Source organism: Panthera leo, chromosome B2 (genome assembly GCF_018350215.1).
Source record: "Panthera leo isolate Ple1 chromosome B2, P.leo_Ple1_pat1.1, whole genome shotgun sequence".
NCBI lineage: Eukaryota > Metazoa > Chordata > Mammalia > Carnivora > Felidae > Panthera > Panthera leo.
In genome coordinates this window covers 117,934,878-117,953,435 of record NC_056683.1, presented here as the reverse complement: position 1 = coordinate 117,953,435, position 18,558 = coordinate 117,934,878, and the positions used below count along the sequence as shown (strand labels likewise).

The window sequence follows — 18,558 nt, the reverse complement described above, 5'->3', positions numbered from 1 at the left end:
ACACCAGCCCAGCCACCCCCTCCATGACGTCCTATTCTACCTGCCCCCCATCATTCCCAGACTCGATGCTCTTATGTGGCCCAGGCAGAGGCGATGGGAGTCTGATTCGTCATCTTGCTGCAACCAGCTTGTTGAACAAACGGGACTTGTGACATTATCCAAATATAGCTTTGTTTTTGCTTCCCTGTCCCTTTAAACTTTATTTGATGCAGGTAATCTTCTCCTTCACCAGGATGAAAATCCTGGCAGTCCTTTGGATTTTGTGTTTTCTCATTTGCATAATATATATTCCACCAGTCACTTTAAGTGGCACACACATCTCTCTTCAGCTGTCAGAGTGTCCAGTCCTGTGAGAGCCCGGCCATGACTTTTCGCCTGCCCGTGCTCCTTAGGGCGAGAACACACAGTGGTCAGGGCGGGGGGGCGGGGGTGGGGAGGGTCCCTCCTGCCCTGCCTTCACTCACTGCCCTTTCCCTCCCACAATGGAAGGTCAGGCCAGGAGACATGAGGGGAGGGGACAGTACTTTGGCTGGGTGGCTTCATGCTCTCAGGACCTGAGGCTTGGTTCACACAGGCATTTGCAAGGTTGAAAACAAGATGGAAGTTTCCTCTTTCTTTGTGGGCTGTTGGGGGTTCCTGCTAGGCCCTCCCTTGACCCAGGGGATACAGCTCTGCTCTGAGTGGGGTGTTCTCCTTCCCCAGCCTCCCACTTCTCCTCGCCAAGGCCTTCTCCTCCCCCCAGCCCCACAACAAGCCCACCTGCCCCTTGATCTGTGGGGACCAGGTCAGCACCTGTCTGAGAGCCAGGTGCCCCCCTCATCCTCTGGATTTCCCATGGTAGGCTTTGGTCATCTCAGGTGCCTGAAATGAGGTGGGTGATGAGGGGAAACAGGGATTATAGAGAAAGGAAAAAATACATCATTCCAATAGATGGGTCTTTCACCTGCCAAGCACTCAGCCCAGTATTTGGCCCATGGGAAATACACAGTGAATGAATGGATGAATGAATGAATGAATCAGCCTGATTTCTGAGTAACGTCATCTGTATGTAGCACTCCTTTAGGGCTGCAATGCAAGAGACTGTCTGATAGCTGAATAGATTATAAATAGATTCTCTTAAAGCAGCATTTAAGATTTTATTTACAGGAATAAATGTTTCTTATATGACATTTTGAAAATACCAAAATGCACAAAGTAGGAAGTGAACTCACTTGTAATCCCACCACTCAGAACTCATCACTGTTAATACTTTATATTCATATATAAACGTATTGTGTATGTTATTTGAAAGCAAAAATAGTGAATGATATCATATGAAATTATGTGACATGGAATTCATAGAGCCCCAAAATGATACATCCTGCTTGGATACTATGACATTTGGGGGGGTGGGGGGGAGGGTATAATTTTGCTCAAGTTTTCTGTTGTGTTTCAGTTTGACTTGTAGGTCCCACCCTAGTCAGCTACTGCCACAATAATGCTGCATAACAAGAAACCAGGTGGCATAGAACAATAAGCATCTCTTTCTCACCCACGTGTCTGCAGGGGCACAACTGTTCATGGCTGGGCTTGGCTCCAGGCTGAAAGATTGGTTCAGATTTGCTCTGCAGATCTCCAAATTTCAAGCCTTTGCTTGCTTCACATCCATGTACATCCCATTGGTCAAAACAAGTCACATGGCCACGCCGACATCAACAGGGCCCGAGAAATAACACTGCTTTCGATGGGATTAACTGTAAAGTCACACAAAACAGGCAGTCACATGGAAAAGGATAAAGGGAAGGGTGAAGAATTGGCAACAATAATCCAATCCACCCAGGCCTAGGCATCCTAATTCATACCATTTCTTCTGGGTAGATCTCAGATAGTAACTGAGTTTTTAAAAATACTTCATTGTGGAAAGCAACAAACTATAGGCTTTATTTATCATAAGCATAAAAGGCAGACATTCTGAATACAATAAAGACTGGTCATTTCTCTTAAAACATAAAGTTTGAATCCTCTACAATCTATAGTTAATGTGATGTCCTCATTCTCTTTTATTTATTACATTCCTCTTCTGGGAATGCTCGATTTAACTCTTCTCTATATTTCCATGCATGTCACTTGACTTAGAGAGCACCTTTCTTTGGGTTTCAGTGAAGCCCCATAGGAAGAGCTCTTTCCTGTTTTTATGGCTGAAATCTTTCTAGCATGCCTCTCAGGGAAAATTCATATTTTCATATATTAAAGCATTTCTATTCTTCTAACATAGCTCTAATTAACTACATTAAAATATCCCTGTATCTGTTTATTATACACTTTTCCTCTTAAGCACATAATGTAAAATATTTAACTTATGTTTTCATGAAATGAATAAGAAATAGCCCTGTTGTTATATTCCCCATCATGTGATACTACTCTAGAATTTGGAGGTCATCTTTTTTCAGTTTCTAAGTTGGCCCCCCAATTTATATAAACCATCAAAATTCTTTCAACAATGACACCATTACCATCACAATTGAACCTTCCAGCCATTTTCCATGTACAGTAAGTAGGCATTTTGATCCGTGTTGCATAAAATGTGCAGGTGGTTTCGTTTTTCTGTTTCCATCCAGATACCCGACAAAGTGTGGACAGAGCCCCATTGAGCATTGGTTCAAGGCCTCAATTACTTGCTGTAAAAATGGCCATGAAAGGGAGCACAGACTCTTCTTTTTTTTTTTTTTATGTTTATTAAAATTTATTTTTGAGAGAGAGAGCACGTAAGAGCCGGGGAGGGGCAGAGAGAGAGAGAGAGAGAGAGAGAGAGAGACAGAGGATTGAAGCGGGCTCCGCGCTGACAGCAGAGAGCCAGATGAGGGCTCAAACCCACCAACTGAACTGTGAGATCATGACCCGGGTTGAAGTCGACGCCTAAGCCACTGAGCCACCCAGATGCCCTGGAGCATTAACTCTTTTATGTGGCTAGGAAAGCACTACTCAGTAGTGTGTCCCCCAACTGGAGGTTATGTTGCCCCACTGAAGGGGATCTGGGAAATGTATGGGGCACATTAAGTTAGCACAATAACTGAAGTCTGCTACTGACGTTTACTGCCTGGAAACCAGGAATGGCAACTTCCCACTCTACAGAGAAGTGTCCGATTCAAAATGCCAGCTGTGCTTTGTGTTGAAACACTGATTGAGTGGAGCGTAGCTGGTGTTAATCAGCATTTTTAGTTGTAAGCAACAGAACCAACTCTAGCCAGTTTAAGTGGAAAAGGAGCTTTATAGCAAAAGATATTCAATAGCTCACAGAATCCCCAGAAGGTCCTGCAAATCAGGCTGGGTGGCCAAGCAGCAGGAATGATGCTCCATTACGCTACCAGCTGCTCCAGGGGAACCCTGTCACCAACTCTGGCACTGTATACTACCTACACAGGGTGTGGGGTCCCCCAGATAGCATTTTTGCCACTACTGTTTCTGAGAGCTGGATATCTCTCCACCAATCTCACCAGAATAGATTGATTCCATGCGCAGTCACCCTCTTGCTCGGCGGAGCCCAGGTCACATGTCTGAATCCCAGTGACAAAGAAGACTGAGGGGTTGAGTTCCTGACCTCTATCTCAGGGCCTCTACTCTGGGGAAACGGGGCTCACAAGGCAGGAAGTTCCCCCAAATTAGGAAGGTGTTCAGAAGATGCTGGGAAGTCACTAGGTATGACAAATATCCATGAAATCATCAAAAGCCCTTATCATATGCCCCTCCATAAAGATATGTCTCAAGCATGAACCTGACAAAAATAGCTTCCAGATTCGCCTTCCAGAGTCTTAAAAAGATATACTTAGTTTCTCCGCACTGTTACATATTCATTCTATTTTCTCTGCCTCAATTACCATATCAGATATTTTTTTTGGACTGGTGCATACATATCACTTTTGTCTCCTTTCTCAGCACAGTAATTCCTGTCCAGTTATAAGATTTATTCTTTGTTCTCTCACCGCCTACAGCTTTATATATCCCATGTGAGCATTTACAGAAAAAAAAACAAAAACCTTTTTTTAAATTATGGATAAGGCACCATATATGTGGTTTAAAAACAAGCAAAGAAAGGACAGTGCACTTTGATTCAAAGACATTATCATGGTCACTCTGTGCCACATGGTTTTTGGCAGGAAGTGTGGGGAGTAAACTGAAGAGTTGTGCCAATTTGCTATAAGGTTACTTAAGAACAAGAGCCCCATATGTCATAGCACTGCTTAAGTTGACAGGACTGCAAGCAGATGGGTCAGAGAATAGTGTAGAACACATAAATATATAGGGTAGTGTCACAGGATAGTGGTTTTTCAGAAATAACTTGAACCACTAAAGGGAAAGTAACATAGGCTTACTAGAAAGCATGAATTGATTTCTCAGTTGTATTACTCCTATCTTTGATGATATAACAGAACTTAATGATCTTCCAATAAGTGACTAATAACTGAATACGTAGAGGAATAACTACTGCATTTACATTTTTTTAAAATTTTTTTTTAACGTTTCATTTATTTTTGAGACAGAGAGAGACAGAGCATGAATGGGGGAGGGGCAGAGAGAGAGGGAGACACAGAATCGGAAGCAGGCTCCAGGCTCTGAGCCATCAGCCCAGAGCTCAACGCGGGGCTCAAACCCACGGACCGCGAGATTGTGACCTGAGCTGAAGTCGGACGCTTAACCGACTGAGCCACCCAGGCGCCCCCTACTGCATTTACATTTTAAGATCATCCCAATATGCTTAAATTTATCACTTGCACTTAATAGATGCAAATAAGTAGTTTTGAGTGTATTACACTAGTGATGATTATACTACCTTCCATCAGCTCTCAAATTACCTTTTTATTCCTGGAACAGGGATCCAGGGGAAAAGTGCTGTAGCTACTATCAGAATTTTAAATTCACCGAGTCAAAGTGAATTTCTCTAGTGTGCATTTTCACTGTGAATGAAATAATCCAAGGCTTTGTCTTGTTTGCATGTGTCTGCCACCAAATTCATGTAGGGACTTGGAAACTTTTTTTTTAAGTACACTGGGTCTATTTATTTTTTATGTGGATTATCTTTACATGGAAAAAAATTGGAATTCAGAAATGCATCTAAAATTTTTTCATTATTACAGAAGAGTTTTGAACATGATGAAAACAATGGATGACAATAGATTGATTACCCATTCAATTTATGTTTGGAGATTCTACAAGTTTGTTGACCCTAATTATATAATGAAATAAATCTTAATTTGTTACATAATGTGGTAGCTGGTTTATACGTCTGTGATAAAGTGCAGAAGTGTAAGTAAGTCAGAGGTCTGAAATGATGTCTAGATATGAAGTCAAGACTGCTTTATTCACCTCCTTAGGAGAACATCTGGCTGACAGAACACCTGGGTGAGGCACATTTGGGGTTTTGGAGTGAACAGTTTGAATCTTAAGTATGCTTTCTATATAAATCTAGTATATCTCAAAGGGCTTTAGTTACTCTAGATTAAGAAATAGATTAATACAATAATATGATTCTATAAACAGGACCATGTTCAAAGCTGATAGAATCTTGTCCTGCTAGTGAAAATAATTATTTTGGGGCACCTGGGTGGCTCAGTTGGTTAAGTGTCTGATTCTCGATTTTGGCTCAGGTCATCATCTCCTGGTTCATGGGATTGAGCCCCGAGTCAGGTTCTGTGCTGACTGCATGGAGCCTGCTTGGGATTTTCTCTCTCCCTCTCTCCCTGCCCCACCCCCACTCGCACACATGCACGTGCTCTCTCTCTTTCAAAATAAACATTTAAAAAAATATTATTTTGGGGGTGCCTGGGTTGCTCAGTCGGTTAAGCATCCAAATTCGGCTCAGGTCATGATCTCTTGGTCTGTGAGTTCGAGCCCCGCATTGGGCTCTCCTGCTGACAGGTCGGAGCCTGGAGCCTGCTTCAAATTCTGTGTCTCCCTCTTTCTGCCTGTCCCCTGCTCACACTCTGTCTCTCTCAGAAATAAGCATTAAAAAAACTTTTTTTAAATATTATTTTGGAGGCACCTGGGTGGCTCAGTCAGTTAAGCATCCAACTTCGGCTTAGGTCATGATCTTGAGGTTTGTGAGTTCAAGCCCTGAGTCGGGCTCTGTGCTGACAGCTCAGAGCCTGGAGCCTGCTTTGGATTGTCTCCCTCTCTCTTTGCCCCTCCCCTGCTCACGCTCTTTCGAAAAATAAATAAGCATGAAACATATGTGTGTGTGTGTGTGTGTGCGTGTGTGTGTGTGTGTGTGTGTGTGTGTGTATTATTTTTAACATCCCTTTAACATTCATATAGGATCTGCTATTCTTCCAGTGATTGTAAAATACTGGAATTTTGTTATAAATGTGAGTGTGTGCCCTTGCAGTTTCCCTACCTCAAGTTGAGAACCAACACAAAGGGAACAGAATGTAACACTAAGCATCTTACTGACACTGGATGCACTCAGAGTCACAAAGGGCTCACACGTGGGTGGCCCACCGAGACAGTGGAGCTAGCATGAGCAGCACTGTGGGGCAGTCACAGAGTCTAGGATCCCTGGAAGTCACCTGGCCAAACTGTGTCCGATTCTAATTTGGCAGCAGAGGCTCAGATAAGTGAGCTGGTTTGCTCGAGATCGCTTCTCAGTGGTGGAAGGTCTAGAAGCCACAATCCACCTCCTGGACCAAACTGAGACTCTTTGACCAACCATGCAGCCTCCCTGTCAGAAGCCAAGGCTACATAACATATACTACCATTTTAGGACAACATATTCTGGCGATGAGACCCAGTGAGGGATTATCCTATGAGTTTGAACAGTGGCGGAAGGGTCTTTTGAGTATTTCAGATCCCAAATTTAGACTTTTGCCAATTCTTATTTGGTTGTTAGAAAGGAATCATGAAGAAAATATATTTTATTGTATATTTCCCATGATCTCTGTAAACCTGACTAAATGAAGATTTCACTGATAAGGATTAGAATCTTTAATCTCTAAATTAACTATCTGGGTTTTTTTTCCCCCCCCTCCAGTTCCATCACATCAGCTGACAGCTCTCATGTACATTCATATAACTTCAGGGTTACAAGGGAGCTGGCTGAGTCAAAAGAAAGTGACCCATCCTTAACTTGTGAAATGTATTGTACTTGGTAGAGAGAGGAAGTGTTGCATTGTGGAAAGACTATGGCTTTGAAGTAGAAGACCCTAGTCTAAATTTAGCCCTACCTTTTATTAGCTTTATAAATAGCCACTCAGCTTCATAGCCATTTAACCATTTACAGCTCCAGTTTCCTAGTTTCCTTAAAGGACTTTTTTTTTTAATGTTCACTTATTTTTGAGAGAGAGAGAGAGAGAGAGAGAGAGAGAGTCAGAGAACAAGTGGGGGAGGGGCAGAGAGGGGGAGACACAGAGGCTCCAGGCTCTGAGCTGTCAGTGCAAAGCCTGAATGAAGCAGGGCTCAAACCCAAGGACCACGAGATTGTGACCTGTGCCGAAGTTGGACACTTTGCAGACTGAGCCGCCCAGGCGCCCGAGTTTCCTAGTTTTCCAAGCTGTAAAACAGTCCTAGTAACTTCCTAGGAGGGTCACTGAAGGGAAGAAATGTAATAGTGTGCTTCAATCACCTGGCACAGAGGTATCTAGCCAATGAAAGCAACAATTCTTAACTAAAGTAAGACCTGTAACCCCAGATTGCAAAGAAGACACTATTTGAGCCTTTCAGATTGTTTGGAAAGATTGGAACAGCTCCTTGAGAATAAAGATATTTATGGAAATAGGCTGAGAAGATCTAATTCTCCTAAAGTACTGTTAACATAGATTAATGGAACAGTGAAAATAGCTCTGGAATGTTGAGATGGAGCCCTTGGGTGTAGTTCAGGGCCAGTTCCCTAATAGGAATGGCCTTGGAAAAGGCACTCACAGCCTCCTCGAGTCTGTTTCTTCATTTGAAAAACAAGGCAAGTCCCAAAATATCTTTGCTTCCTATCTTAAAGGTTTATTTAAGGAAAGCCCTCTACACCACCAAGGGATTTCACGGTAAGCAGCTCCCTGTCTTTGCATCTGGAAGGTTCTCTGCTCCTTTCATCTTCACTCCTGCTGTCACTTCACTGACACATAATTAGCAGTTTGTGAGATGCTATTTAGATTTTCTTTGCATTTCACGTTCTGTTGTTAATTCTCTGTGAGGCTGACTGATTTGAGGTGATTTAAAAATCTAAAGCAGAAGATGCTCTGCAACAGTGCTATCTTAGCATGAAGGATAAGGACATAAATAAAGGTGAAAAAACACTAAAGCGATCAGAGCTCCTGCTGATGACTTCATTCTACCAACACAGATACAACAACTTCCAAGAATCAGGAAAAAAAAGGGAGAGGCAAAAAGGGAAAAACAATACATTTATTAAGAGGCATGAAAATGCATAAACTCATTTATAAATAAATGTAGAATTTACCCAGTGAAAAAATAGCTAAAATCCATGAGTAAGCTGGATTTTGTATCTGAAATGATTACATATTTGATCTCCAATAATTTCCTCTCCAACATGATCTCTTAGTAGCAGCCATTTTGCAATGATCATAGAAAAAGCTGTTACCAAAGATTGTCACGTGAGGGGAAATTTTTCAAGAATTTTCTTTAAAAATGAACCAGTGCAAACAAATTCAGATTATAAGGGATACAGTAAGACCTAGGGCTTATCTTCAGAAAAGTAGAAAATAAAAATCCCAAACATTTATTCATTAAGAAATGAAAAAGCAAACTACATTTTGATCATTGAAAAATAATACATATGGATATTATAAAACATTCTTAACCAGTAATTGTAATAATTACACTTATAAATGTTCATTCAAGTACTAATGTTCAATAAACATTCAAATCCCCATTAAAAGTAACACTAGATACAGACATACGTGGACAATACTACTTCTGATTTAATGACAACAAAAATCACATCAACAGAAGGCAAGTGATCCTTAAAACACTGTATTTTTTTGTATGTAAATGATTTTTCACAGTCTGTGTATTTTATCTGTGAGAACCCAAGGAACATCTCACAACAGCTAATTAAGAAGTCCTTTCTATAAAATAACTTTTGATATTACAGAAACAAACATACCAGAACACAAGTTGAGTTTAAAACATAACAGGGCAGAATCTGTTTTCTTTGGCAGGAAATTATTCATTCCTTACCAAATGTTGGTTTGCTGTTGTGTGGACACTATGAAAACACTTTTTGGTGTTTACCAAAGACCTATGAAATCATCTGAAAAGGTTTCATTAACTATGGTACCGTGATAACAGCGTAGCGCTTACGTCAAAGTTGCGCCGAAATCAACCTGGTTTCCTTGATTACTGTTGTTAACAGATCTTCCTTCAAAAAGCTCCCTCCTAATCCTGGCCTGAGTCTCAGGTTTTAATAAAAGTTCCTTTATCTGTTTCACTTTGGACTTCAGACCCATCCTTTCTCGACGCAAAGCTTCATTAATTAAGTCCCGGAATCCAATAGGTTTCTTGCCTAGGGGAGAAAAAAATTATATAATACATTTTACATACAAATGCCAGTGAAAAACATTAAATATGGCACACTGACTTATCAAAAGAAGGCTAAAAGAAACCTTTAAAATGTTGCCCACATGTTATAGAAAAGGTTGCATTTTGCCAAAAATATATAATTTGCATGAAACGAATTTACGGTAAATAAAAATCACTGCATAGCCACAGCAGACATAGGACAAGTGTGAGACATTATGGACTGACAGTATGGAAAACGATTTCAACAGTGATTATTTTAAACTTAGCACTTGTTAGCTGTGTGTGTGTTTTGGCCTCAGGTAAAGTGGTCAAATGCCCTGCTAAGCAATATAAATGGCAGTATTCCATTTATGGCAAGGCCCCTTCCAAGGCCTTTAATTTGAGTCCATGAGGCATAACCCAAAGTCCCCTCTCCCTTGGCCATGGCTGAGGGTAAGTGAAACTTGGGCCATTCTTTCATAAGTGAGTTTCCTCTGCTAGCCACGGCACTCCATTCTCTTCTGTTGTGCTTCAGAAATGCAAACACATTGATCACGAAAGTATTAGGCAATCTCCACAGCTTGGACAAGAGACATTTAAACAGCACAATGCAAAGTAGTCCGTTGACTCAGCAGAGGGGAGCCGGATGCTTCTCACGGAGCAGCGGGGGGGCCTGCCTGCATTGGGGTCTCATTTCCTGTTGTTGTCACTGTCAGTGCCATTCCTATCAGCCTCTTGAGTTTTCACAGAGCTCCCATCCCCTGGCTTGCTTTTGTTCTGTGTTTCTTCCAGATACTGCTGGACAGCCTTGAGCACCGCGTTCTCCACCAGCCTCTTACTGAGCCTTACCAGTTCAGCATCATCAGGCTCACCTCCATTCTTATCACCTACATTCCACAATAGAGAAGAGAGATCACTGAGGTCATATTGCCATAGAAACTTGGCATGCAGGGGCCGGCTAGTTCAGTTAGTTAAAAAGAGCAAGTGTCCTTCAATCTGGCAAATTGGATCTGTAAATCCAAGAACACTGGTGTGGCTTTTCATTAGGTATTTGCAGAAACAGGAGACTGCCTATGCCTGAAGATGTCAGGTTGAAAAGCAGTTCTTTAACCCCACTCCAAAAACATTCCACCTAGCAATGCTTGGAGCTTCCTATTTCTACATGGAATTTTTGTCCTTCTCTCATCCATGGCTATTTGCTACTGTTAAAGTCCACGCGCCCACCACCTGGAGCCTCAGACATGTGAATTCACCAACCAGATCTGCATCTGCTTTTCCTTCGCCACTGATAAATGTCAGGTGATCAAGATTTCCCAATCAACTAACTACTTGGGATCACTAGTTGTTTAAATGATTGGCCCATAGATTGGTTGTTAATAAACTCTCAGCAATTCCATGAAGACAAAGGCAGTTATTCCTGCTAGGAACTGGTTTAAAATAAACTTGTAAAATTAATATTCTATGTAATCTCGGTGCTATCACTGCAATTTCAGAAATAAGAAACCCTTCAAGAGTCAGGATGACGATAGTAAATTACTAGATGTTAATATTTTATAGCCATTTTATTTCCCTGCTAGTGATGATCAAGGTTTAATTATTCTACCTTTCATTTCACCTTAAAAGGGCTGGTTCTCATCTATTCCTATGCTACACATTTCCCACTCACTCTCTTCCATGTCTCCATTAACTGGGGAAAAAGAGCAAGGGACTCATCTCTCATGCCCATTCATTCCCTAATCTTCTTCCACGAGCTGTGGACCCAAGAAGGCAGATGAGTGGAGGCAAAGACAATGCAGCACCTAAATATGGTAAACAAATACTAACAGATCTCAAGGGAGTGACAGACAGCAATATAATAATAGTAGGGGACTTCAGTATTCCACTTTCAACAATGAATAGATCATCCAGATAGAAAAACAGAAAGGAAGCATTGGATTTGAACTATACTTTGGACCAAATGGACCTAAGAGACATATACAGAACATCCAGCAGTAATCAAAACAGTATGGTATTAGCATAAAAACAGACACATAGACCAACTGAACAGAATCTAGAGCCCATAAGTAAACTCATGCATAGATGGTCAACTAATGTTTGACAATGGAGCAAGAAAACACAATGCAGAAAGGACAGCCTCTTCAATAAATGGTGCTGGGAAAAGTGACATCGACATGCAAAAGAATGAATGAAATTGGACCCCTATCTTACACACACTCACAAAAATTAATTCAAAATGGAATAAGGACATAAACATAAGACCTGAAACCAAAAAACTCTTGAGAAGAAACCAAAGGAAAAAAAGTTCCTTGACACTGGTCTTGGCAATGATTTTTTTTGGAGATGACACCAAAGAACAAACAATGAAAGTAAAAATCAGCAAGCGAGACTATATCAAATTAAAAAATCTTCTGCACAGCAAAAGAAACAAACAACAAAATGAAAGGACAATCTACAGAATGGGAGGAAATATTTGCAAGTCACATATTTGATAAGGGGTTAATATTCAAAATATATAAGGAACTCCTACAACTCAATAGCAAAAACACAAACAATCCAATTTAAAAATGGGAAGAGGACCTGAATAGACATTTTTTCCAAATAAGACATACAAAAATGTCTAATAAGTACCTGAAAAGGTGCTCAATATCACTAATCATCAGGGACATGCAAATCAAAACCCCAGTGAGATATCACCCCACAACTGTTAAAATGGTTATTATCAAAAAAACAAGAGATAACAAATGCTGGCAAGGATGTGGAGAAAAGGGAACCCTTGTGCACTGTTGATGGGAAAGTAAATTGGTGCAGCCACTGTGGAAAATAGTATGGAGGTTCCTCAAAAACTTAAAATTGGAATTACCATATGATCCAGCAATCCCACCCACTTCTAGGTATATATCTGAAGAAGGTGAAATCACAATCTCAGATATCTGTACTCCTATGTTCACTGAAATGTGTTTCACAATAGCCAAGACATGAAAAAAACCTGTGTACAATGATGAATGGATAAAGAAAATGTGGTATTTGTATAAGATGAAATATTATTCAGCCATAAAAAGAAGGCAATCCTGCCATTTGTGACAATATGGTAGAAGTTTAGGGCATTGTGCTAAGTGAAAGATGGCAGACAGAGAAAGAAATACCGTGTGATCTCATTTACATGTGGAATCTAAAAACACTGGACTCAAAAAAACAGAGAATCAAACGGTGGTTTAAGCAGGGGCAGAAAAATGAGGAATCCCGGTCAAAGACTTTTAGTTACAAGATGAATAAGTTCTGAGGATCTAATGGAAGCACAGTAACTACATTACCAATACTGTATCATATACATGAATATTTGCTATGAGAGTAGAGCTTTAGTGCTCTCACTACAACAACAACAAAATATAATTAGGTAAAGGTAAAGGATGTGTTAACTAAAGTCTCTGTGGCAAATATTTTGCAATAAATATGTATATCATATCATCACATTCTATACCCTAAACTTACACAATGTTATATGTCAATTATATCTCAATAAGCTGGGGAGGAAAAATAAAAACTAGAATGCTCACTACATTAAAATCACCTCATTTTTGGAATATTACCCTTGGCCTCCAGGAGGCAAAAGCCCAGTGTTACACTTGCATCCTTAGGTCTGGGACAGGTAAATACTGAGGGTCTGAGCTGGAAGATGGATATTGTTTTCTATGCTTATATGTAACAGGGATTGAAATACAAAAGCACATATGCTAAGGGAGAGACTTGGCCTAAAGACCTCCTTCTGAGCCCCACTTCTATTTAACACACGTCCAGGACCAACTCTGCTTATAACCATCATTCCTAGCACCATCCAAGCAGATGAGAGATAGCTTAAAGACCCATCTAGATTTTCTACCAGTGCAAGGCCTTAGCAATTGCTTTCCCTTAAAGAGTGGCAATGTGGCACCCCAGATGACCAAAAGTTCTAGGTAGAACCTTTGAAGTGCAAAATATGCTTAGAATTGAGTAAGCTTCAACTCTGTGATATCTACATAGAAGTAATTCAACGTAAATACGTCAGGATATTATTATTAAAATAAAGATAAAGAAATTAATACCACATTTGGGGGCACTTTAAGACTATTTTTATCAGTAAGAATAAATGAGTATATTGTATAATACTTACAGGATTTTAGCTTAATCTTACAAGACAGTGTTTATATAACTGATACCTCCAAATGTGTTACCTACCTGGAACTATTTGTATAACGGCTCTTCAAACTTAAAAGGGAAAAAGTCACACTGCAAATGAAGGGACACTTTTTAAGTACCCCCAAAACACTGGGAATGACTGCAGCTGCCACCCTACTGTGCTCGGCGCCCAGGCCAGAGGCGCATTCCTCCGGGCTATTCCTTACTCTGGTCAGCTTTCAGGTAACATCAGTCATCATATCACTGATACTCACTAGTTGTACTTGATCCTAGTCTTTACTCACTCCTAAGATGCCTCAAGTCACATCATCTGTGTTTCTGAGATTTCTCTCGGCCTGCTACGAAGTGCTCTTGTCACTTCAAACACTCAGAGATTGAAAACACAAAAGTTTTCCCACGAAAAGTTATTTTTCCCTTCTGATTTCCCATTTGTGATTATGCTTTTATTATTATTTTATTATCCAAGTCAACCAAGCTCAAAACAAGACGGACACTGTCTGATTCCTGCATTTCCCTCATTAACTCCTTTACTAGCCAAGCCCCATGAATGTGCTTTTCACAATTTGTCTTCTCCTCAATGCATTTGGTATAACACCTTTAGCTTAATATTTATAAACTGTCCCTTTTAGTGTCCATTGTCTCTACAGAAAAATTTAAACTAGTCTTCCTAAGCTTTCTAAAGTTGACTGTTGGTGATCACCCACCAGCACCGTGCTCCCGCTGTCAGCTTCCAACATCTCCTCAGGTGCCTCCACATCATCCTCTACTTCTAGATGGCCCTCCCTTTCTCTAATTAAAATCCCACTACTACAAGAAGCCTTCCCTGACTAACCCAGATGGAAGTGATGTGCTTCCACTGGATTCCAATAATTTTGGCTGCACAGATAGTACATGGTCATTTGGTCATTCATTCACATATGCACTGAGGACCTAAGATACACCTGGCTATTCCAGCCTATGGGGATACAGCAGAGAACAAAACAAAGCCCTACTGGTTTTCCTTTCTTAGTTTCTTTACAAATCAAGAGCCTTATTTATTTATTATTTACTTGATTTATTATTCAACAACTACTGATTGAGTATCCGCTCTGCTAAAGACACAGTCTTGAGCATAGAAACCATGTCCTAGGTTCTCAGTTATCTTCTACTCTGCTAATGTGTGGCACAGCTTATTGAATACAATAAGAGCTTGATAAATATTTGTCAGTCCAGTGAATTGTTGATTAAAGTCCTTGAAGGGAGTACAACATTTAAAAATGTTCCCATCCAAAGGCTTTGGGATGCAGTGAAGGCAGTCCTGAGAAGAAAATACATTGCAATCCAGGCCTATCTCAAGAAACAGGAAAAATCCCAAATACAAAATCTAACAGCACAATAGAAGCAGAATGGCAAAGACATCCTACACCCAGCAGAAGAAGAGAAATAATAAAGATCAGAGCAGAAATAAACAATATAGAATCTAAAAAACTGTAGAGCAGATCAATGAAATCAAGAGTTGCTTTTTTGAAAAAATAAATAGAATTGATAAACCTCTAGCCAGGCTTCTCAAAAAGAAAAGGGAGATGACCCAAATAGATAAAATCATGAATGAAAATGGAATTATTACAACCAATCCCTCAGAAATACAAGTAATTATCAGGGGATATTATGAAAAATTATATGCCAACAAACTGGACAACCTGGAAGAAATGGACAAATTCCTAAGCACCCACACACTTCCAAAACTCAAAGAGGAAGAAATAGAAAACTTGAACACACCCATAACCAGCAAAGAAATTGAATCAGTTGTCAAAAATCTCCCAGGAAATAAGAGTCCAGGACTAGATGGCTTCCCTGGGGAATTCTACCAGACATTTAAAACAGAGATAATACCTGTCCTTCTCAAGCTGTTCCAAAAACTAGAAAGGGAAGGAAAACTTCCAGGTTCATTCTATGAAGCCAGCATTACTTTGATTCCCAAACCAGACAGAGACCCAGCAAATAAAGAGAACTACAGGCCAATATCCCTGATGAATATGGAAGCAAAAATTCTCAACAAGATACTAGCAAATCGAATTCAACAGCATATAAAAAGAACTATTAACCATGATCAAGTGGGATTCATTCCTGCAATGCACGGTGATACAAATCAATGTGATACATCACATTAATAAAAGAAAAAATAAGAACAATATGATCCTGTCAATCAATGCAGAAAAAGCATTTGACAAAATTCAGCATCCTTTCTTAATAAAAACCCTCGAGAAAGTTGGGATAGAAGGAACATACTTAAACATCATAAAAGCCATTTATGAAAAGCCCACAGCTGATATCATCCTCGATGGGGAAAAACTGAGAGCTTTCCCCCTGAGATCGGGAACACGACAGGGATGTCCACTCTCACCGCTGTTGTTTAACAAAGGGTTGAAAGTGCTAGCATCAGCAATCAGACAACAAAAGGAAATCAAAGGCATCAAAATTGGCAAAGATGAAGTCAAACTTTCACTTTGCAGATGACATGACATTATACATGGAAAACCCAAGAGACTACCAAAAGTCTGCTAGAACTGAAACATAAATTCAGCAAAGTCACAGGATACAAAATTAATATACATAAATCAGTTGCATTCTTATACACTAATAATGAAGCAACAGAAAGACAAATAAAGAAACTGATCCCATTCACAATTGCACCAAGAAGCATAAAATACCTAGGAATGAACCTAACCAAAGGTGTAAAAGATCTGTATGCTGAAAACTATAGAAAGCTTATGAAGGAAATTGAAGAAGATACAAAGAAATGGAAAAACATGCCATGCTCATGGATTGGAAGAATAAATATTGTTAAAATGTCAATACTACCCAAAGCAATCTACACATTCAATGCAATCTCAATCAAAATTGCACCAGCATTCTTCTCAAAGCTAGAACAAGCAATCCTAAAATTTGTATGGAACCACCAAAGACCCCAAATAGCCAAAGTAATATTGAAGAGTAAGACCAAAGTGGGAGGCATCACAATCCCAGACTTTAGCCTCTACTACAAAGCTGTAATCATCAAGACAGCATGGTATTGGCACAAAAACAGACACACAGACCAATGGAATAGAATAGAGACTCCAGAATTGGACCCACAAAAGTATGGCCAACTAATCTTTGACAAAACAGGAAAGAATATCCAATGGAAAAAAGTCCCTTTAACAAATGGTGCTGGGAGAACTGGACAGCAACATGCAGAAGAATGAAACTAGACCACGTTCTTACACCATTCACAAAAATAAACTCAAAATGGATGAAGGACCTGAATGTGAGACAGGAAACCATCAAAACCCTAGAGGAGAAAGCAAGAAAAAAACCTCTCTGACCTCAGCCACAACAATTTCTTAGTTGACATATCTCCAAAGGCAAGGGAATTAAAAGCAAAAATGAACTACTGGGGCCGCATGAAGATAAAAAGCTTCTGCACTGCAAAGGAAACAATCAACAAAACTAAAAGGCAACCGACAGAATGGGAAAAGATATTTGCAAATGACATATCGGACAAAGGGCTAGTATCCAAAATCTATAAAGAGCTCACCAAACTCCACACCCAAAAAACAAATAATCCAGTGAAGAAATGAGCAGAAGACATGAATAGACACTTCTCTAAAGAAGACATCCAGATGGCCAACAGGCACATGAAAAGATACTCAATGTCACTCCTCATCAGGGAAATACAAATCAAAACCACACTCAGATATCACCTCACGCCAGTCAGAGTGGCCAAAATGAACAAATCAGGAGACTATAGATGCTGGAGAGGATGTGGAGAAACGGGAACCCTCTTGCACTGTTGGTGGGAATGCAAACTGGTGCAGCCGCTCTGGAAAACAGTGTGGAGGTTCCTCAAAAAATTAAAAATAGATCTATCCTATGACCCAGCAATAGCACTGCTAGGAATTTACCCAAGGGATACAGGAGTGCTGATGCATAGGGGCACTTGTACCCCAATGTTTATAGCAGCACTTTCAACAATAGCCAAATTATGGAAAGAGCCTAAATGTCCATCAACTGATGAATGGATAAAAAAATTATGGTTTATATACACGATGGAATATTACTCGGCAATGAGAAAGAATGAAATCTGGCCATTTGTAGCAACATGGATGGAATTGGAGAGTGTTAAGTGAAATAAGTCATACAGAGAAAGAGATACCATATGTTTTCACTCTTCTATGGATCCTGAGAAACTTAACAGAAGACTGTGTGGGAGGGGGAGGGGAAAAAAGTTAGAGAGGGAGGGAGGCAAACCATAAGAGACTCTTAAAAAGTGAGAATAAACTGAGAGTTGATGGGGGGTGGGAGGGAAGGGAAAGTGGGTGAAGGGCATTGAGGAGGGCACCTGTTGGGATGAGCACTGGGTGTTGTATGGAAACCAATTTGACAATAAATTTCATCTTAAAAAAAATGTTCCTATCTCGCTATAAGCATAGCACACCCTGGCCAGAGATTTAAATTTAATAAATTTAAAGCAAGAGCAGAGAATTCCAGAATAATCCAAATAGTCATATAAAAATATCCAACCACTTTGTTTGATAAACCTGGTCAATGACAAAATATCCAGTCTATGTGACAAATATTAACCATCTACAATTACTAACCAATCAACCAAAAAAGGAAAGAAATTTATAAATCAATCTTCCAGATCTTTCCTGAATTCTTGCCTCCACCTTACGATTTCCACAAAGCATCCTCAGACTACCCATGTTAGTTCAAGGAAGACCCGACTAGAAGGTTCATCACAGAGCCCTGCAAGTATGTAGCAATTCAAAAAATGTGTGTCTTCATTCCAGTAAGACCTTATTCATATTCCCACTTTCAACAGGCTTAATTTAACTTAATTAACAGGAGACATGTTAAGATTCAAGTTATACTGTATTTTTCTTC

At 40.0% G+C, this 18,558-nt stretch overlaps 1 protein-coding gene across 7 annotated transcripts in view; it reads right to left on the bottom strand.

Moving 5' to 3' along the window:
- Positions 1-433: 433 nt before the first annotated feature.
- The window catches only part of AKAP7 (A-kinase anchoring protein 7), a 158,977-nt gene continuing 140,852 nt past the window's right edge, over positions 434-18,558 (bottom strand). For 4 of the 7 annotated variants that reach the window (XM_042939833.1, XM_042939836.1, XM_042939840.1 and 1 more), the window contains one exon: positions 9,399-10,367. In XM_042939833.1, coding sequence (XP_042795767.1) covers positions 10,171-10,367 — 197 coding nt within the window. In that variant the 3' untranslated portion in view covers positions 9,399-10,170. Of the gene's footprint in view, positions 1,734-8,346; positions 10,368-18,558 lie in introns of those variants that run through there. The other 3 variants (XM_042939832.1, XM_042939834.1, XM_042939835.1) reach the window with 3 other exon arrangements.